Raw genomic sequence first — 22752 nt, 5'->3', positions numbered from 1 at the left:
TTTGTCTTCAGGAGTCACCAAACAGGCAATAACTACCCTTGTTCTCAGCCAGTTAAGACCTGGAAGATCCGCTCTTAGTTTTTAAACTCTCAAACGATTGTACCATCCTCATAAGCACATCAAATATCACAGTAAATCTCAAGAATCCATGAAAATCTTTTGAGGTTTGCAAGTAATGGCACTTCACCACCGAGCAGACTGTACTTCTGACCCCTTTAGAGCAAACCCCTCTGGCCTCCAGCAATTCTCTCAGGGTATGTGCATGCAGATCTTCTGTTTTCAGTCTGGGCCCTGGCTCCAGTCCCTGGGTATCACGCTCGCCTTGGTTGCGCCCAAAGCTTGCTCTTCTGTTCTCTCTGCAGCAACGGCTGTAGCAGTTAGCAACCATGCTGTCCTGCTGAAACACACTATCATTAATACAGTGCAGTCGCATTTCAAATAAACCGTGTCTTAAATGCAATAGAAGACAGAGTAGAGACAGTGCCTGCTTCTCCCTAATACTTCCATTCCCTGAGTTTAGGAAAGCCAGATATCTTGAGGCTCCTCCACACACTCTGTATCTCTGCCAACCTGTATTCTTAGAGAACTGCTGGCAAGCGCCGCTGCCATTGTTGGGATCAGACCAAGGCACTGCATAAGGTTTGCATTATATTGAAGGCAAGATACAAGATCTTTGAAGCCAGCTTCATTCTTTGAAGTTCCAGTGGGCACCAAGACTTTCTTCCTCAGAAAGTCACTGCGCTGCTGCTTTGTTTGCCTTTTGCCTAGCCTTTTTTAAGCTAAACCAATGCATTCACACAAGAAAGCCTTTCAGCTGTGGTGCACCCTTCTCAGGTGCATGCTCAGCTCAGCTACTGCAGCCGCACCAGGGGCAGCTCCCTTCTGACACAAGCCCTCTGAAGGCTGATGGGCACACTCGCTGTTTTCACACTCAGCCACTGCTCTTGGAGCTTTACGTTAGATTCTGATTTCTTTTGGCAAGATCCCAGGTGTTGTTAGATTAGACAGGAAAATTGCTGTTCTTGATAAGGTCAGAGGAGAACCAGTTTCAGGATACAGTAGTGTAAGTGGAACTGGTGACATTTACAGAAGAATAAAGCCTGGAGATCCTTGTACTCTCTCTTACATGAAAAACAGTATAAATTATGATGGCACTCAGGTTAGTGAAAGGATGCATTTTACAGAAAATGAGGAAAGAGTTTACTTGATAAAGTAGTTCACTAATGGAAAAAAGCCAATACTGATGAAAATCAGGACAGAATAATGCATAAACTTGCATACTGTGATACCTAAGACTTGGTTTATGAAGACCACATTTTCCTTAAATAGTGTTCATAACTTATATTCACGCCAAGGAATGCGCACCACTCCATAACCGCATATTGAACAAGAAACTGTGGACATTCTTTATTGCACTAATGTGCTACTTAACATCTTCCAAGGATAGGAACAGAGCATACTGGACAAAGAGAGCAACCCACTTTTAAGGTCCTTCGTTGCTAGTGTGATGAAGAAATTACATTATAATTAAGACTGACTATCGCTTTAAAAAGCTTTGGAAATACCTTGGAAAAAACTTGTGCTTCAACTTGGTTATGCTTGTGTTGTTCCTCTTGCCCGTATTTACTTATCTGCATGAAACATTCCCAAACTCTCCAACTATCATCAGTGAAAACAAGATTTGCCTCTAGACTTTCATTATTTCTATCTTCATTCAGAAATATTGCTAGTGAACAAATCAGGAGATGATTTCCAGCAGTTTGAACAAATAGCCAGGGAATCCAAATTTTGGCAACAGTATGGCATCCACAGCCTTGAGCAAGTAATCAGTCCTCCCTTTGAAGCAGTTGGAAAATACACTGATGTGTTTCAGCTGAAAACCATTCAATTGTAATGGTTCTTGTCAGGAAAAAATCAGAACATTCTGCTCTGGTGCTTTCTAAGTGCAGGGATTTTTTTTAAAAAACAATGTAGTTTTTTTTAAATAGTTTTTTTTAAATGATCAAAACACAAATGTTTAAAAAATTACCTGAATTTTTTCAGGGAGGGCATTTTGTTTACTGCAGTATTTTAAGCTTTAGCTTGTTTTTGTCTTCACTACAAATCCAGACCAAAAAAAAAAAAAATAGAAGTTTTTCACAGGGTGGCAAAATCCCTTATCTGCAGTGCTGGATAAAAACATGTCATGTTCTTCAAGTGTGTGTAAAGATTGATTCATGTCCTTTGCAAGTGCAGTGACAAAACTCTTTTAACAGCTGAATCACAGATGATGGATTCACTGAGCTTTGCTTATGATCTGCCACTGTCAATTTTGGTATTTTGACATCCTGTGCTCTGGTTCAAATGGAATTGGCGAATTCAGAAGAAGGTGAGTTGTGGATAGGAAGAGCTCTTTTATAAAGATTTTTCCAGATTTCATAAAGTTTGAGGTGAAAGACTATGGGTTTTCTTAATGTAGCTGAAACATTTTACCCAGTTTAAGTCTCAAGTAGGAAGTGAGTGGGCACCTGCAAGAGCCCTTGCCCTGTATGGAAGTGGGGAGCACATCACCCACAGTAGCCACATTTAGAAAGGGGAGAAAAAGCAGCAGGAACACATGTGAAGTCCGGTCCAAAGATTAACATGAGGGTACTGAGCTAAAGAGTATATGTATCTCAGAGACCTACCACCAATTAATTTGAATATTTGTATCTTTTGACTTTTAGATGCTTGGTGATGAAACAGGCTTTGGTGGGTTCCTCCCTAATCCCAGACTGCTTATGTCAAAAATAATGATTGTGTAAGCTAGCCCAAATTCATGGTTTATCTCAGCAAAGTTGGCACATGGAACTGGGAAACATTCCAGAGCTAATTTTCTTTATGTTGAGAAAAGCTGATAATTGTTCTGTGTGCATATCTGGATGTTTGAATGCAGTCATATTTGTAGTTTTCTCCTTACTCTTTGACACTAGGTCAAGCATATTTTTTCTTATAATTTTAGGCTGAGCTTTGATGAAAAAAAATCTGCAAACAAACCCCCAAAGCCCAATCATTGTTCATAGTAAACCTTTTGTAAATTCACACATAACCATGCTATTTTCAAAGTCCTTAAAAATCTTTATTTGTTACTACTGTAAGGTGTTTTCTTGGTTTTGCTAAATGTAGTATATAACAATATAATGAATATGTTCCTTGGGATCCTTATGTCTGATAAGATCCTGGCATGAATGTAGTAAACTAGCTTAGAAGAGCATTTCCCCATTGTTTTCAGGGATGTACAAAGAACAGGTGGATGTAAACTTCTAGCATGCATTTGTAATATAGTCTTCCTAATCAATACACTTGTGATATATACTCCGTATGGTAATATTAAATGTAGTGTAAGGCTGAGTGGTTTTCCTTTTCTTGCATTATCCCATTATTCCTACTGTATCCCATTCACAATACTGTATATTTTTGTGATAGTTACAAGGCTAAATTCCATCATAATCCTCAGTTTTTACTGCTTATAAATTTTTCATAAAAAATTTCCTGTGGGACTGAGCTTTTTACAGTTAAGAGTTTGCCCAGAGCCTGTTTTATTGCTAGTTTGAGGGAGTATAACCTAATGGTTTGAAATTCAAGCACACAGGAAAACACAAAACAAAAGTTACATACTTTGCAATCTTAATACACTGCTTACATGTTTATTTATACCAAAAACCTGGAAAATATATTTCAATTGAACCGAAGACAATTCAAATCATATGTGCAAGCTATTTAAAACTGAAACATAAGTTCAGAATAGAATGCTTTTTCTCACGAAGCTTTGAGCATAACTAGCGATTGCTCAGTTTGAAATGGCTCAGCATCTGATGAACAAGACTAAGAGGCGCTTTGAATGGTTGCATCATATTTTAATCCTAATGTAGTCCTTTCCCATGTTTGAAAAATCCCATAAAAATTAGATACGATGAACTCTAGTAATGCCAAGTTATGTTCACTAGTTAATAGGAAAATACAAATATTAGGAAAAATGGCAATTCTAGCACCCAGCTTATCAGTGTAACCTTTCAAGGCATTACACCTTTTTTAATCTACACATTCCTTAATGATGGTGTTTCTAGTTTCAACTTGTCCCTCTTTTCCTCACTCTGCAAGGAACTCAGCACTGGTCACTTTTCAGTGTAAAATTTCTTTCAAAGGTTTTGGAAACACAACCGGAAATGGTATTGTGTGCAATTTCTTGCTGCTTACATATTTGCCATCGCTCAAGTAAAATGCTAATGTTCCTGCTGAGTATTCACATATTTCACAATTAAGTGCTGCTATTTCTCGTTTTTTTCTTTTGGCCCTGATAATACGAACTATTTGCGTTTCAAGTGTGTGAGGTGTTACTGAGGTATATTTTATGTTCAGCTACTCATTTAGCAAAAATCAGAGTTAGGGTTCATATTATATGCCCAAAGCTAAGTTTGCTAGTGGAATGCACATTTACATTTTTGCTGAGGTTATTTAATCTGTCAAGTTATAGAGCCAGCATGCAATTGACCTTTATAAACTGAATCATAAACTTTTATTCTGTTCCTGTTGTGGCTTACCACAACACAGTCCCCCTCCAGGGCAGCAAGCATTCCCCTTCATGCTCTACCCTGGGGTGTCTGTCACCTCCAGATGGAGGCAGGGGAAGGTCCCAGGACATTGACAGGGGTGTAGGTATGTAGGGCAAAGATGCTTTCTTCATCCTACATCAATAATAGGTTACTGTGTCACATGGTTTCCTGAGCCATCTGTATCCTCCATCTTCCACTCAGAGGGACTTCTGGTTTCAATTTCTACCTGATATCATGTCCTTTAGGGAGACCCTCTCTGGGGCAGGGAAATGAGAGAAGAGAGTAGAAAACGGCATTTACTAACTGTTTCCTACTCACCTCCCTGCTGGGTGTTCACATGCATCTTAGCAGAAAGAACACTAGACTGTGCTCTGCAAGGTTGCAGATCTTAAGGTCAGATTGCAAAAGGCAGTTTGGCAACACTCCTCAGCAGCCAGGCTATAAGCACTCATTAAGAACAGAAAATGATAGCATCAGCCCAGGATGTTTGTGGGTGTACCAGTTCTGGACAACTGAGTCTCATAATTTCCCATGGTGAAATGAAGTCTGACCCCAAGACCAGGAAAAGCCTTTTCTATCAATCACTTCAATTTCACTTCTGCCCTCTTTTGCAGATGAAAAAGACCACTTTTGTGGATGAAAGAACAGCTCAAATTCTGCAGTCAAGCCCGTGCTTCTGCTGAAGTTGCTGTAAGAGTGACAGCTGCAGTAATGAATTTCAATATGAAGATTATATGAACATCCCCCATCCATTCCCCAAAGAATTGGCCAAGACTGTCATGCATTTCACACAGGCTTCTTTCAGGCATCAGGTAGCAACTGCTTTTGGTCATTAGTGGCTTGGGCTGATATTGAAATGTTGAGTATTCCTAAAGATTACAAATCCATCATTAACTGGATCTGAGCAGCTACTTCAATGCTTCCCAGTTCAAGTACTATATGCAAAAAGGTGCCCTGGCCTTTAGGTTTTTGATAACACTTTGTACTTACAGGAAGGGTTCAAAGACAAAACTTCCAGGTGTGGAAAGGCATTAATTCAGGGACCTCTTAAGGAATCTCAATCCACATAAGTCCGTGGGACCGGATGGGCTGTACCCAAGAGAGCTGGCTGTTGTCATTGTGAGGCTGCTCACTATCGTCTTTGAAAGGTCATGGAGATTGGGGACATCTTCCATGACTGGAGAAAGGCAGAGGATGCACCCATCTTCAGAAGGGGCAAGAAGGACAGTCTAGGGAACTACAGAACAATCATAGAGTGAGCAATCTTGGAAGTAATTTCTGGGCACATGAAGGAGACAGTGGTGATTGGGAATAGCCAGCATGGATTTAGAAGGGTAAATCATGCCAGACCAACCTAATTGTCTCCTGTGATGAGATGACTTCATCTGTGGATGAGGGGAAAGCAGAGGATGTTGTCTGCCTTGAGGTTAGCAAGGATTTCCATGTAGTCTCCCACAGAATCCTTGTATCCAATTTCAGATGATCCAGTCTAGACAGGCAAAAAGCTGACTGGATCATTGGCCAAAAGGGCTCATGCTCTGGAGGCTGGTTACAGTAGAGTTCCTCAGGGGTCTGTCCTGTCTGATATCTTTACCAATGACCTGGAGGAAGAGGCAGGATGCAGTACTATCAGATCTGAGGACCGATGATACTAAATGGAGGGTGTAGTTATAGAATCATGGAATCATAGAATCATTTAGGTTGGAAAAGATCCTTAAGATCACAGAGTCCTACCGTAAACCCAACACTGCCAAGTCGACCACTAAACCATGTCCCTAAGCGCCACGTCTACACCTCTTTTAAATACCTCCAGCAATGGTGACTCAACCATCCATATAGTTGACATGCTTGAGATCAGGCCTGCCATTCAGAGGGATTTACACTTCCTAGAGGACTAGGACAACAGGAACCTCATGACATTCAGTGAGGACAAATAGAGAGTCCTTTATCTCAGATGGACTAACCCCCTGCACAAGCCAGGGCATGACTGGCTTGGTAGCTGCTCTGCTGAAAAGGACGTGGGAGGCTTGGGGTAGGCCGAGTTTGCCACTGAGTTTGTCAGTGGCAAACTCTGGCAGCAGTGAAAGTGCATCAGACTGTATCAACAGGAGCACAGATGGCAGATCAAGGGAATTATCTCCGTTTACGCAGCACTCATTAGACCACAGCTGGCATAGTGGGTCCAGTCTTGACTCTCCCAGTACATGAAAGCTGTTGATAAACTTGTATGACTCCACTGGAGGGCCAACAGTATGGCTGGGTGTTGAAGCATGAGACCTGTGAGGAAAGGCTGAGGCACTGGGGTTCATTCAGCCTACGGAAGAGAGCAGCAACTTTCCAGTTCCTAGGAAGAGGTTACAGAGAAGATAGGGCTGGGCCCTCTGCCAAAGAATGAGAGACGAAGGTTATAAATGAACAGGGGAAGCTCTGGCTAGATAGAAGGAAAAAAAAATTGACACTATGGGGATAATTAGGTAGTGGAATAGATTACCCAGAGGGGTTGTGCAGTCTCCGCATGGAGGATTTTAAGACCTGACTGGACAAAGCCATAAGCAACCTGGGACCTCCCAAAGTCCCTTCCACTCTGAACTATTGTATGATCTCTCAGGATGGATCTTCTCGATCTTCTTTGTAGAATTCCCTCCATGTAATACAGTTCATATCAGTCTATGTATTTAAAGTCAGCGTACATGCTGCTATTCACCCCACAGACCAAGAAAACTACATAAAAGGTTGCCCCCCTAGTTTTAACTAAACAAGATCTAAGACAATTTGAGCAAAAACATCACTAGATCCGATGCGACAACATTTTTTATTGTTTTAATACGAGTGAATAGATTAAAAGATCTGAAATGTTGTAAAGCAATATACATACTGAATAAATAATATGCACAGGAGAGTCATGTCTACATTATAACACTGGCTAGTATTCAGAATACTTAAAATAAATCCAGTGACATTGGATAAAGTCCATAAAAATGCTATCCTGTCTTCCCTTGTATGAAATTGTTCAAGTATAAAAAAATCCAATACAGTGTAAAATATCAAATTCCATTTCGGTCAAGAATAAAAATTGCAAGTATTGTAGTTTCACAGGACAATGTAAAGCAGCATTTTCTAGCAAAGGGAAAAATAGTCAGTCTACATACAGATGAGTGAGAAAACGGCACTAATGTTTTTGAGAGGTCTACATGAAAAACTAGTAGAGGGAAAAAGAATGAACTAGCAATATTTTATGTAAAAACCTAAAAAAGTGTTATTTAAGAGTACCCTCATACAGTGCACATACTGAATTTAAATAAATCCAAGTCAACATCCTTAGTTAATTAGGTTAATATTTAATATGCTACATCTAAGCCTACTAAATAATTTATGCCATGAGATGAATACATAATTTTACAGTGTCACATCTAAAGTTGCTTTCTTTAGAGTGCAGCATCGTAAAACTTTCAAAATAAATACTTCTTTTTAAATAGCATAACAATTAAGGCACAGTATAAATCACATACCATTAACCCTTCAAGAACAGCAGTCTTGGTAACAAAAGTCGCCTTGTGTACTGTATGTTTGCTAATAAATATTTTAAATATAATCCTGAAATAGATATTAAAATTGTACAAATGGTTTCAGAAAAGAAAATTCCCTTAAAACAGTTCTTAAAGGTTTTAATTCATTAAGCTTCTTCCTGCCTTTATTCACAAGTTACGAATAGATGCAATAAATAGAAAGAGAAGGCTGTTGTAGTAAAGGGCTGATCCTATTTTAGAATCAGAATAGCTGACACCAGCAGTTAAAGTTTCCCAAAAGTGAAACAGGATGGGGCGAGGGATTAGGATGTGACAAGCTCATCACATGAGCACGAGTGATGTGTTCTGTCCAGAACTGTCTGTGTTATTGATTGTCTCTACAGCTGTTGCACCCCTTACTTCCACATCACTTGCTCCATAGTTCCACTCATCCAGAGGACAGAGAAGAAAATAACTTTGGTGCCTGTCCGCCATCTTACTAGCCGGCCATCTTCCTTGGGTTGTTCGATGCCCGTTAGTGAGACAGTGAGAAGGTACTATCTCACGAAGACAACTTCTGAAAGCTAGAAAGGACAATCAGTGCTTTAAGCCCGTTTCCTCTTAAAATGGATAAAGATTACATATTGCTGACTCAGTTTTTTCCCTGGTTCAAACTTTTCAAATACCATTTTCTTACTTATAAAAGGCAGTTTTGCTTCCCTGATACTGTAAAGAGTACACCTTTGCTTTTTTTGGTTCTTGTTTGTTTGCTTGTTTGAAAACATGAAGTCCCATTGCTACGCCTGCCACTCTTTCATGACAGTGCAGTATTTTTTTTTCCCATTTTCTTCTGGCTTGATACTTGAAACTAGACATGCCGCACTACCCCTCCCCTCTAACAACATGATTTGGGTGCATACTGTATGAAGACAGTGGAATAAAAATCTTTAGTTTCGCAATAGCATCGCTTTCCTTAAAGCTCCTTAGTTAACATCAATTGTCTCTGATTAACTACTTATACTGGAAGGCTGAAAAGAGGAAGAGGAAGAAAGAGCTTCCTTCAGGAGTCCATCTGCTATTGCATACGGTCTGTCTGCAGCTGTTGGGGCTGGTACTGGCCAAAAGCGGCAGCAGCCGCAGCGGCCGTCCCAGGCGCTGCTGCGGTGATGGGCTGCTGCACCGCATAGCCGTAGCCCCCCGCCGCCACGTACCCGGCAGCGGCAGCCGGCGAGGCGGCGTACGGGTACTGCTCGTAGGCAGCGGCGGCGGCCGCCGAGTACTGGGCATACGCGGCTCCGGTGTAATCGATGTAGGGCGTCGTGGAAGCAGCGGCTGCTGCGGGCTGAACGTGGGGAATTACCACTCCGGGCTGCACAAAAGCCTGTGGATAGACATAGTGAGCAGGTATCCTGTTGAAAGATGGGAGAGGGAGTTAGAGTTGGCACGCAAGTCAGCGCCTAAGCGTCACATCCATACTCCGAACTAAAACAAACTCAATTTAGTTGTTGTTATGTGCATAGGGTTGCCACAATAACCAGACTCAATGGACCAATTACCAGTTCACTGGCCCGAAGAGATGCATCGCTCCAAAGCACAGCGTTATAGCTGAGTTAAATAGGAGTGTTTAATGTTGCTTAAGGATATTATGTTTCATGCTATTAAAATCTTTAGAATGACCGGGATTACTGATGTCAGTTTTAGGACAATTCTACAGGAGTAAGCTTGATTATTCCATCTGGAAAATTGCGGTATTTGTTTTTCAAATCACCTGCAAGTCATTTTTATTACCCTGCTTCTCACTTAACTATTTGAGTCTTAGTAAAATTATTTCCTGCAATACTTTTATTATTAGTAACTGAGCAGCTTGACAGCATCACTATAATGAGTTTGACAATAGCCAATAAGGCAACAAAATGGTTGAACCCTGACTTTATGTAAAGTCTTCTCAGGGATTCGGGGGGAGAGTGTATTGTGGCAACCCTACTTAAGTTGCTATGCAGACTCAGCACACATTAATTTCTCTGCAACCTCAGTCACCCTTATTAAAAATAAGAAAAAAACCAACACAGGCGACAAAGGAGTTTAAATAAAGTTCACAAGTGTGGTAAACACAGCAAGAATCACACTTTCCAAACGAACCATAGTGCAGCTCACTCCGTCACAAGAGGCCATTGAGGGGAAGCTACATAGATGCTATTAAAATCCATAACAGTGACTCCTAAGTACATGTGCATCACACTTTTATAAAAGTTCGTAAGGACACAAGGGTCAAACCTGTTTGATTATCAGGCCACTGATGTCCTGTTTTGTGCCAGCTTGTTTATTTCTATGCAAGACATACAGCATAGAGTTTTTTGGGAGGTGGGCATAGGATTAAGTCTAAATAGATCTGGTGCTTAACAAAAGCAAAAAAACCCAAATTTACAGCTTAAGAAATAACCATTCTGAACAGATCAGTACACACACTTCCCCATTGTCCCCAAGTCACAAAACTTGCTTCCTTGGCTTCTTTACTTAGCCCTTCAGTTTTGAAAATTGGTCATATTGTTGTCTTAGCACACAAGTGTACATACAAGTTCATCTCATAGTTGTATTTTATCATATAATATGATTTGAAAAAATAATTTACTCAATATAATTCTAATTTTACATTCATAACCCTGTCTTGCATCTGGATTTCCATAGAGAAGTCCTTCTTATATGCAACTCCTTTCCAGTCAATGAATCTTTATAAATGCATGAAAAACTGCTTGTGCAGATTTACTACTATTTCATACTGAACTTTACCTTTACAGACAACTGTAAAGACTGCACCAACCTTTTAGTGCACTGTAAGCACACATGCAAATTGCAACGGTAAAAACTGTCCTCTTTTCTCCAAACTCAAGATTCAATGGAAAGGGGTTTTTTTTTGTTTGTTTCTGTTTTAAAGTAACTTCAAGATTTACTTAAGTGGTCAACAAGGAAACATTTCAATCAGAAGGGACACTGTCAACTAGATTTGTAGCAAAACATAGTTTAAAATAAGTGATAGTCAGGTTTTAGAACAGCCTGGTTTTCTTTTTATGAAAAAAGAGCTCAGTTGATTGAACAGGAATGTTAGCAGAGAGAAATGTTCAGTTGCCATGTTTAAGACATGAACACTACAATCATAAAAACCCAACATGTCAATGAAATTCATTTCCTACTGCGTGAAGGGAGAAATGAAAAAAAAAAAAAAAAAGAGTGACAAATAGGGATTGGGAAAGGAAAGAAAACATAAAACAAAACAGTAAGTTGGGTTTTTAACACTCACCTAATTTATGAAGTGATTAGCCAGAAGTGCATTTCAAGCATACTTAAGCTGGCTCTGTGCATTTAAATACACATCATTACCTGAGCTCTCCATACAAAATGGATGAGCATAAACAAGCATTTTCTATTGGTCACCAATCAAGTACAATCCTAATAAATATAACACCACGTTTTTTTTGTACTAAAGAAAGAGGTATAGAACCAAATTTGAAGTCACCGAGAGCCTATTCTGCATCATTAAGAGTCCATTTAACACCACAAGAAAGGAATCTTTACATACAGCATTTATGAAAGGGAGTAATTCTAACAGAAGAGACAGTAAGCAAGCTTATCTAGCTCCCTGTGTTGACTTGAACTGATGTTACTAAGATTTTCTGAAGGCATTAGGACACTGGGCCATGTCCTGGAACAAGACAGAAAGATACATGTGCTCCAACTTAAACTCTTGTGACTTGTTTTATTTAAGCCAAGAAGCTAACAGGTGGTGAAGTTATGAAACATTATCTGTTTGCCACATCTTACCCTACAATAAACATAAACCCTGTGCAGGCTCCTCACCACCATGCCATTTCACACATGATGATTGACAGCATAAGCTGCAGTGGGGCTATTTTTGATCATCTGTCATGCTACAACTGTTTTGAGTCAAGTAAAATGGCTTTATATGGCCAAAGTAAATTTCTACCTACTGCAGAGGCCAGCACATGTAGATCTCAGCCATTCAGAACCCAACTGCTTTTAATGCTCTGCCAGGTCAAAAGCTGAAAAAGCAATTCCCAGTTACGCTGGATATCCTTAGTATCCTTAATTTTAAATAAAAGCTGCTGGTTTACTTGTGAGAGTAACAGGGTGAGAATTACACATGGTTTGAGCTTTCTTTCCTGGCAGTAGTTTTTATTTAGGAACATATATTTACTGTTTTACACTTTTGCAATAAAGGAAAAGGGAAGCCACATTTAACTTTAGCAGCAACTGTAGCTTTGGGATATTAAAAATTGAATGACATACGCTCCTGCCATGTGCCTTAAGACCTTCACTGTTGTTATAACAGAAGGTTTGTGTTTAACTAAGACCTCAAAAATAATCCTACAAGCAATAATAAAGTGAAAGATAATTGTTTCAAAGGAAAGAAAGGACTTTCTAGACTAATGCATAAAGCTGTCGCATATAGAAATTCAGCAGTAGTAGCACATCATTGACTCTCAACATTGGATTCTTGTGAAAGTAGATATTTAAGTTTGAACGAAATGTTTTGCTTTGGCTCTTGCGGGGCATTGCCTGGTTTTGTAAGCATAATTAAAGAGTAGATTTTCACCAATGCACAGCTTTCCTTATAGCAGACATAGGTTACGTAAACATCAAGACATACAAGACCCTTAATACGCTTCCTTTTAAATTTTTGCCTGATACCATTAAGAGGACATTTAGCATTCTGCAGGTTAACTTCCGACTGTTCCAGCTTCATTCCCTCTTTCCAGATTATCCGTGGTTTAGTATCATACAGGTCTTTTGATCATAAACTCAAGAGAGGGCTTTTCCTTCTCTCTTAAGAAAGGCAGAATTGCCTAACTCTTGGAAAATAATACCAAGCAGGTACTACCAGCTAACTATTTGATAATGAACTTAATAACTGTGGATTTAATTCTGGTCTTACTAAAAATAGCGGAAATGTTCTCATTTTGATTGAGGTACAAGTTTTAGACAGAAAATAAAGGGAAAAAAAATCTCTCCAACAGAACAAGTCATATCCTACACCAATACCTGTGTATAACCCCATATTTTCCCACCAATACTAAAGTAAAAATTACATAAGCAAAAGGAGAAAAGCTATCTTAGCAGGCAAAGTCATCTTCCCCCTCCATAAATTCCTATTGAATTCAGAGATAGTATTTTAATAAACAATCCTGAAAACAGAGCTGTATAGATAACCAGTCCTGTGATCAAACAGCTTTCTATGAAACGCACCAACAGTAAGACAGATGCTGAATGTAAAGAGCCGGGAGAAATCTTATTTGGTGGATGAATTGATCCTGCAGCACTGGATAAAGAAAAATTCCCAGCATTTTAAATGCTTCATGCATTGAAGCTAATCTAGTTTCTGGCTCCCTCCACCACAATAATGTTGTACTTAATTCAGAATATTGTACTTCTGCATCTTCTCAGTAAAAGTAATGTAACATAATCCAATTATTTTCTCTTTCTTGTTTAATAGGTGGAGAATCGTATCAAAACACTGCTGACCATACCAGAATATGGCAGCACCTCACTAATTTGCGCTCTGGTAGGAAAAAAAAAAACACAACCCACAACACATTGGGAGCTTTTGTGTATGGATTAGCAGAGTATTGTAGTGAATCACCACTACGACCCATTTTACATAGCATATTAGTAAAGTGTACTTTTAAAAAGTGCAGCTGCACAGGAGGAAGAAAGGCTTTAAGGTGACCATGTATTTCAGTGCAATCCGTGTAACATCCTCCAAGAGTGAACTCTTCAATAAAAGCAGATTCAAGTAAGCACTGAAACAACCCCTCTCATTGTCAAGTAAAATAGTGAATGAAGATGTTCATTTATCCTAATGAATGCAGTTCTTCTTAATCTGAACTACATGCTTTAGAAAAGATACAAGTCATTGGAAATTTGGCGGAGGAAGCAGGATTAGTAATCTCCTTTGTTTGCACATAGTAAAAGAAAGGCAAAAGCCAAGGATTAAAAATGAACCAATTTCATATATACATGACCCTGCGACCAACATTCCTTTTCTTCAGATTTATGTACATTGCATTAGAAATAAAACCCTATTCAGCCTGCTGGAAGAATTTCTCTGCCCTAAACACTATTTACATGATCTGTTGTTGGCTCTGGGTAAGGAAAGCAAGAAAGAGCCCTACATTTGCACAGTCCTGCAAGCCAGGGATTGCCACAGGTTCTCCTTTTCTGTTGTGCTCAGCAAATACTCGGCCAGTGCACTGGTTCCTCTTTGCAACAAGTGCTTTAACAGCTCTGGAGACAACGCGCTCCGCCTCCTGCCTACCTTACCACAGGCATCATGAACTGATCACTGCAAATACACTGTCGTTTCCTCACACTTCAAAGTAGTCAAACAAAATACAGTAAAGGATAATCATAAGAAGAAAAAAAAGATGACAAAAAGTTTTCCACAACCTCCCCATGTGTCTCAGAAGAATCAACATTCTCTTTCAAAAGTACTAGGAAAACTTCTCCTACAGTTTTGAGGACAGGAACTGTTTCCTACTGTTTCTACAAATCAAACTACCAAGAAGCTATCATTGCTTAATAACAGCTAGGTACAATAGTCTAAAGCTATTCTAGTCAAATAAACAAAATACATTTGTGACACATTTTCCCTACTTTATTGTTAGCTTACTCATTAATTAGCAAAATGCATTATTCTGCAATGAGTTTCTCAGTCAGTGTGCATTAGTGAAGTGACACTGTATGGAAAGTTTAAAGCAGACTTCACCTCCTAATTATAAGCCTGTAAGAAGCAAGAGTTAGATCTACTTAGGAATAGTATACTCAAGTAAAGGAGAAATGAGCTATGTATTAAAGACAGATTGAAGAAAAAAAAATTCTCAAATTAGAAAGCCCAAATGGACGCACATTGTTAATAAGGAGCTCCACACCCCTCCCAAGAACACCCCCCCCCAAAAAATTACGAACATGCAAGCAACACATTGATTTACTTAAAAATCAAAAAGTCACACGATTTAGCACTCACTACAAAATACGGTTAAAAAAGTCACAGGCTACAGCTTGAAAGCAAGGAAAAAAAAAGTCCCTTTGCTCCCCATGGCAAAGTCACTCCTCAACAACAAAAACAAAATTAAAAAGAACCCCCCCAAAAAACTTTCACTACAGCTCTTTCAATTAAATAAAAGCACACAGTTTAGCTATCAACACCACTTCATTACTGTAATAAATAAATAAAAAAAAGCACACGGAGGTCTATTGACTATATGAAAAAAACATACATGCATCGTTAATCACCATTTTAGCTTGTTTGTGTTTGAGTCTACTGGTTACAGAGTTTAATTCCAAACAGAACTATTCCACCTCTTATCATCATATCCTTCTGATCAGTTATCTTAACTGTAAACGATCCCTGTCAGATTAGAAAGAGATAAATAACATTGAGTCAAGCTGAAAAAAGAGAAATGGGGCACAGCAATCTTGCATCAAGTCATACCTCCTCGTTTTACCATAGGGTCATACGGGACTGGACTGCTTAGGTGGAAGGGACATGTCCCACATAACTTGACTCAGCTGCGGCATTTAGAACATGACCGACAAGGTGAGCACGTTTACGGGTATACATTTATGAGTCTGAGAACTTCAGCGCTGCTGGTGAGTTTATAAGGCTGCTACTGCAAGATCAAGGATCATACTTTTTCTTTCCTTTTTTAAAAAAAAGATTTTTCCTCCCCTATATGAGGTGCCATTGAACAGACTTACCCAAAAGGCCTCTGTATGAGAGCTGGATGAAGCTGCTGGACACCAAAGGCAAAACCTACCAACAAAAACACATCACATTCTCTGTATGGGTGTTCTTTTGGCCACTTATTTACGCTATATATACACACGCACACAAACGCGGAGTAACAGCCTTCACTAACAACCTCCAGTGATGATGTCGGAAAGGCTGCAGAACCACAAATTAAAAGCAAATTATATCAATCCATATATATATATATATGCACACATATAGAACAGTAAAGCACATACTTTCCTCAAGATGTTTAGAAGAATGACTTTTTCTAAACAACAAGCACAAGGTTTTCATTCACATTTTATTTTGTGTTCCATTCCGGTCCCTAACTTTAGCCTCTGAAAGATTATACGGTACTTTCTGTTCATCACTGTATTCGTGTACTTTTGACAGACTTAAATTCGAGCCATCACTACTCATGAGGACTTAGCATGGGGGTCAAATCCTAACTGCATTTTTGTTCTACATCTGGCCAAGCATAAACCCCTTCTTTCCTTGGTGGGCACTTAACTACCCACACAAGCGTTCCTCAGGCTAAGCACATGGGCATTCAGAGCAGCCTCCTTTAGAGCACAAACGTGCACGCACTCCGCGCTCCTGTCTCCCTCGCTGCAAAGCAGCAGTTTGGGAAGCGGCTAGGACATCAGATTGGCTCAGATGTGGTCTTAGGAAAAGCCGTTTCATTTTAAAGTCTGCATAATAGCTCCCATCTGTTTGAGGAGTTTGCATTAAGATACTGTTTGTATTAATAAGACCGCACACATTGGAAGCGATTAATTCCTAGGCCAATCTTTCCCTGCAACGATACTGTAAATGGTCAGCGCCACCGCATTCCCAGCAGTAAGAATAACCGGTGAAGCGTCTCAGCTGTGGAAGTCTTCCTGGGGAACTGCAGATATTTTATCTCTGATTGCTTTCGTTTCTTTAATAAGGCACACGTACAAACTAGGCAGAAAGTTACTATGCGCCGCATTGAAAAATCAAAACCAAAGCACACCCAAACGCTGAGCGTCCTTCAGGAAAGTGCCGGACAGCACTGCCTTTTTTAAAGTTTTACCGTCTTCGGGAACCTGAGGGACAGAGAGAAAAGCCGTTCGGGGCCGCTTCCTCACCTGGCTGCATTATCCGCGGCTTGGCACCCAGGTAGGCCAGGTTCACGTTGGCTTTCCTGCCATCGATGATGGGGTTGGGGTCCTTGCAAGCCCTTTCGGCAGCAGCTCTGTCAGCCATGGTGACCTTAACAGGCGATGCCGCGCGTTAGAGCCCTTTCGGCGGGGATGCAGCAGCCTCTCGCCCACGGCAGCCACCCAGCTGCTCCCCGGCCGGCGCTGGGGGACAGCCGGGGGGCCCAGGCACCCCCCCCCGACCCCCGCCCGCTCAGCGCAGCGGAGCGCAGCGGAGCGGAGCACCCCGGCGGCCGCGCCGGCAGCGGGGAGCCCCGGGGGCTCGGCAGCGGGGAGCCCCGGGGGCTCGGCAGCGGGGAGCGGGGCCCGGCGGCCGCGGCAGGGCGGAGGGCGCGGACCGGGCTCCGCCGCCGGCAGATAACCCCCGGCGCGGCCCTATCAGGGAGCAACAGGCGCGCTGCCGGCGCTGCGAGAAATGAGGCAATTCCCCCCCTCAATCTCCTTTTTCAGTCATCCCCACCCCCGCTCCCCGCCCCCCCCCCCCCCCCAAACTCACCAGCGGGGAGAGAAAGAAAAAGGAGAAAAAGCAAATAGCCAAACTGCCCGGCACCCCCTCCCGTGCCCCGAGCGCGGGGCTGCGCGGCTCCTTCCTCGCAGCGACCCCCGCAGAAGTTTCTCCGCGATGCCCACGCAGCCGTCCGCCTGCCCCCCGCCCCGGCCCCCCGCCGCCCGCCCGGCGCCCCGGCACTTACAAAGCCGTATCCCCGGGACTTGCCCGTCTGCCGGTCGGTGATGACCACCGCCTCCTCGATGTCGCCGAAGACCTCGAAGTACTTGCGCAGGCTGGAGTCGGTGGTGTGGTAGGGCAAGCCCCCGACGAAGATCTTGGTGTAGGTGGTGTCCTTCTGCGTCGTGTGCATCTTCCGCCCGGCCCTGCGCGCCGCGCCGCGCTCTGCACCCACGCGTGGCCGCCGGGGCGTGCGGGTCCTGGGCGGCGAGACCCGCTTCCAGAGTCAGCCCCGCTTTTTTTTTTTTTTCTTCTTTTTTTTTTTTTTCCTCTCCTCTCTGCCCTCCCCCCCCGCTTCCCCCCCCCCCCGCCACCCAGTTACAATGCAATTCCCTTTTGCCTTTGCAAACCCAGCTTCCTCCTCCTCCAAGAGCGGAGCCCCGCAGCCTCCGGAGGTTTTGAGGTAGGTACCGGCAAAAGGCGGAGGGGAGGCCGGGCAGCAGCCAGCCTGGCGGCCGTAGCGCTGGAAACGAGCACAAGCAGCAGCTGGAAGAGGAGCGCAGGGCCCGGGCGCTAACAACTGAGTGGCCTCCCCCCCTAAAAGCCACCGGGTCGGGCACTCTCGGTTCCTCCTCCCTCCTCCTCCTCCTCCTCGCAGGGGCGGGGACGGCGGCGGGGCGGACCCCGCGCTCGGCGCGGCCCAGCCGGGGCTGACACACAGCTGTTGGCAACAGCTGGATCCCCCCCACCCCCCGCCGTGCGGCGGGAACCGGCCCTTGGAGCCGTCAGGCAAAGGGGCTGCTTCAGAAGTGCCCCGCGGGGAGGCTCGGTGCCCTCCGGGGCGGGTTTGCCCCGGGCCTGTGCAAATTTGTAAGAGCCGGGAGGCAGGGTCTTGTGGGGTCACCGCTGCCCGGCCGGCCGGAGGGCCCGCGGGCAGAGCCGGCTCAATGGGAGCTGGCGGTCCCCAAATGTTTCGATCCCTTTCCCGAAGGCTTGCGGTGAAACCCCTGCCACCCTCACTCACCTCTCTCCCCAGGCTAGCAAAGCTACGGTGCTGCAGCACTTCCGTAATTATTGTGGTGGTGGTGGCGACGGTGGTTGTGGTTCTTGTTATTGGTTTGGACACAGGATGAAAAAAAAAAATGGTAAAGCTGCTTCCCTTGTTTTACTCTTCTCTTGCTGCCTCTGCCCTGTGCTGGGACTGGGAAGGTTGCAGAGGAACAAAAAGAAAGGAACGTCTGTGTGACATGGAGAGGCAGAGGACTGTGGGAGTTGGGGGGAAGGGAGACTCACAGGGACACAGGAAGGATGGGAGCAAGGTTAAAGATTGGGGAAAACAGATGTGCACATGTGTATAGACTTCTAAACCATTCCCTTGTGGTCCCAAAATCTTGATAAGTACTGGTGTCTCTTTTTCCTCTTTCTCCTACTTCCTCTGTCTGTTGGACTTTTTCCTGTGAAGGCCCTTTCTCCCTTAGAAAAACCAGCAACGCATGGGTTGCAGGGTGAACTTTCACATAGCTCTTCAGCCCCGCCGGTACCAAACGTTAACCATAATAACAACACTTAGCCCTAAACTTAGGCCCTGCTTGCCCCATATCTGACCTTGGTCCCATTTGATTTTTTCAGCAGTCATTGTCCTGGTTCTAATGGCCTGTACAATACTAGGCCATGCTGTCACTAAACCCTACTTGATCCTTCAGACTCTCCAGATTAAATCATTTGGTTTAATATGTTAGGACTAACTCAGGTTGAAGCCTAGCAACCCTAGCAGGATCCAGATATAAACACTGCTTTTCAGCTCAAGCTATGACAAGCCCTTAACCTTGGCCTGCATCCAGTTAGGCCAGCTAACTCTGCCCCAAAATTTCTCCCAGCATGGCTCTCATGTTGGACTGGAACATTGTGTTAAACCTGACACTCCAGCCACTTCTGTTCCAAGGGCTAATCACAACCTTAAACTCTGGCCCAGTGACCTGAACTTAAATACTAGCCCAGCTAAAGGTAGAGCGCTGCAGCACACAAACTGCTTAGGAGTACATTTAACTTAGTCCCTTGTGGACCTGAAAGATGAACTTCACCTAAAACTAAACATAGCCCATCCCAACACATTTCCTTTCCCTTTGCTGTGCCCAGCACTCCTGCATGTCTTGTGGCATCTGCAGGAACGATAAGGCCAGAAAAGCAACACTTGGCTATTCCAGAATTAATTGCAGGTGTATTTAGGAGTTCTCCTCTTTCAGCTCAAGTGGAAGATTGATGACTTTGGCAGACCCGAACGCAAAACCTAGCCTTTTGGTCTATCAGCAACAGCAGCTCTTTCAGGATGCAGAAACAAAACCTAACTTTCCACATCTATGTCCCAACAAAGGACAAACTTCTTGCATTTAGATAGGGTTCACCAGGCAGCCCTTGCTCTAGTCTGAGTCCTTCTGTCACAAATCCAAACACAATCACAATACCATCATTAACTTGAGGTCCAGGATGCATTTCTTAATAAAAAACCCCACAGCTTATTTCCCTCAGATGTCCCTAATCTGCTTACTATTTTTGCAGCCTTTACAGGTTCCTGTAATGAACAAGCCCTTTCTGGTCCCTCTCTCCTAAGGTACAAACCTAACTCCAACCAAACGTAGCCTTAAACTAAGAAAGGTAGCCCCCCCCAGCAACAGACCTAACTTGCACTACAACACTACCTTCATGCTACAGGCCTACAGACCCTACAAGAACTGAAAATGTGTCTTCAAATTGTTGCCCATTAGATTTTTCTGTGTGCCAAACCTCATCCTATTTCAGTGGCACCTACAGGATTCACACATATCAGCAGTCCTTGCCCTTCTTTTTCTAACCTTAAACTGAACCATAACTGCCATCAGTACCACAGCCGTTGCAAAAAACGATGGTCCTGGAACCACAATCTCATTTCTCTCACACCCTAATCCCAATCTTCAGCCCAACCATAGTTTAAAGTTAAAAGAGGTGACGGTGCTGTCCTGTGAGTGTCCTGTGCAATCTCACTAGCACTGTCCTCCTTGTTTGGTATTTCCTAAAGGATTAAGGTGGTCACACAGTTCTCCATCCAGTTCTCTCTCAGACCTTAGCTCTGTCCCTAATGTAAACACTAACTGTATCCTTAACACAAGAATTGTTACTGCTATGATCCAAAGCATGTGCAGTACAGTTTTCATCCTACTCTGGCAGGCTAACACATCGTCTTTTCTAAAACCAGAAGCGACCCTGGCCATTAACAGATCAAAATATATCCTGTAAGCTATGCCAAAACCATTCTACTACTGTATTAGCATCCTCAATTTAAGATGGCAATCCCAATAAAATTCAGGAATAAATACAGTTCTGCAGCCCATTCTTTCCTCTAACCTAACTGTATCACTATCACAAGAAAAGAACCCCTACTAGCGAGGGGTAACCCCTCAAAACTCAGTTTTACCTTTCATCCCTGCCAGCATCAGACCTCTTCCTACTTTGGTGGTCCTGACAGAATCTAGGCTACAATTTTTCCAGCCTTAGGATTCCTCAGGAATCCTAGCCTAAATCCCAGAGAGGTGGCTCCTTGCCATTCTGCAACTAACTCTAGTCCATTTAGTCCATTGTCAACACAAGCCTTTATTTTTGCATGGCATACCCCATGAAAAACAGACACAGGCCTCCAACTCTTGGATCTTTACTATTTTATGACCAAATTGGGGCTGATATGGTGCTACCAGGACCAGTCCATATATTACGTCAGCAGCCCTCAGAAATAAAAATATTTTCCAACTGTTTCTCCATCTTAATCATCATTTTAACTCTAGGTTTACCCAAAGAGACGTGACCTCTATCGTATGGAAATGAATTAAAGACCATTTGAACACTTCAGTGTTCAGGAATATATTGTATACTTCTCTCCTAAACCATACGTTAACTCCAGATTTTAGGCTAGTCTTAACCCAAAGGAGGTGACCACAAGCACCCCGGGGGGGTAGTTCTTTCAGATGATACCCATTCTGGACATGTTCTGGCCTGATTAGGGCTTGTGTCTTTGTGCTAGGGCTAGGGTTCAGTACTGTGAAGCTTGAAGAGTGAGGTTCATCTGTGGAACCTGTAGGTACCACAGGAAACTGATGAAGCCGGATGAATTCTCAGATGAGGATGAGACTAGAGTTAGCTGTTGGTTGGACAGTGTTTACCTGGTTATGTTGGATGTATGACTAAGTTTGCAGTCAGACTAATGGGTTTGAAGCTTTACAGGCATGGGCTGTACAGCACCTATTGTGCTGCAGGTGGGCAACTTCACCAGTGTCATTACCCCAATTGCTTGAGATAATATGTATTTTGTGTTTTGGGATGGGTCAGCAGGATGACTTACTGCTAGGGATCTGGTTGTGGCTTTGGAATGCAAGTGTGTAGAAAGACATTTATTCCTATATCCTGCAAATTTTGCAGTAGTGATGCCACTGGTGAAAGCGTGACAGTTCAGGCAAGCAGTGAGAACATGTGGAAAGAGGGGTGTATAGGTAAGGCACTCCTGGGAGAGATGTGAAGCTGGGGTTCCTAAACCTATAAAGAGATTTGGAAATTGAACCTGGGTCACCCATGTTCTGGTAAGTACCACAAACAGTAGACCACTGTAAAAGCTGAGAGAAATACCGGTCCCACAGGCGGCTATTTTGGCATTTTCAGGATCTCAGTTTTGAATCAAAGCAGAATGCAGGCACCTAGGTCCTGCTGCACTCTTTTATATCGCTGTGAGTCTCTCCCAGGTATGTAGATATTGTTGCTGAAGGCTGTTGTAGCTGACAATTACCTTCTATGTAATTTTAATGGTTTAAAAAAATGTGTCTGAAGCTATACATTAAAAAGTGGTCTAATGTTTCCTTTGGAACCTAGTAACATGACTTAGCAGGAGGAAGCCCCAAAAGCTATCAGTTACAATTAATTGTTTTTACTCAGAGATTTTGTGGGTTTACTGTCAAGGTAAGATAGACAAGTTGCCAGCTTACCAAATGTTACCACTCATTGG

At 42.8% G+C, this 22752-nt stretch overlaps 1 protein-coding gene across 1 annotated transcript; it reads right to left on the bottom strand.

The window, feature by feature from the left end:
• Nucleotides 1-9107: 9107 nt before the first annotated feature.
• RBM24 (RNA binding motif protein 24) lies at nt 9108-17942 on the bottom strand. The gene is made up of 4 exons (XM_075704921.1): nt 17758-17942; nt 16994-17117; nt 15848-15902; nt 9108-9486 (listed from the first exon to the last, which is right to left on the bottom strand). Exons 1-4 carry the CDS (start codon nt 17923-17925, stop codon nt 9153-9155), a joined length of 681 nt encoding a protein of 226 aa, XP_075561036.1. The 5' UTR covers nt 17926-17942; the 3' UTR covers nt 9108-9152.
• Between the last annotated feature and the right edge of the window lie 4810 nt (nt 17943-22752).

The sequence above is a fragment of the Pelecanus crispus genome, chromosome 2 (genome assembly GCF_030463565.1).
Source record: "Pelecanus crispus isolate bPelCri1 chromosome 2, bPelCri1.pri, whole genome shotgun sequence".
In the NCBI taxonomy this organism is placed as follows: Eukaryota; Metazoa; Chordata; class Aves; order Pelecaniformes; family Pelecanidae; genus Pelecanus; species Pelecanus crispus.
This window is presented reverse-complemented; position numbering and strand designations above follow the sequence as displayed.

Bases quoted from the DNA above. Each gene is read 5' to 3' on its own strand.
- RBM24 (XM_075704921.1), bottom strand. From the start codon at position 17,925: ATGCACACGACGCAGAAGGACACCACCTACACCAAGATCTTCGTCGGG. The intron at 17,118-17,757 runs GTAAGTGCCGGG...TCGCCTGTTAAG, and splicing joins AGTCCCGGGGATACGGCTTT to GTCACCATGGCTGACAGAGC. The intron at 9,487-15,847 runs GTAAGTCTGTTC...ATCTTTCAACAG, and splicing joins CTCATACAGAGGCCTTTTGG to GATACCTGCTCACTATGTCT.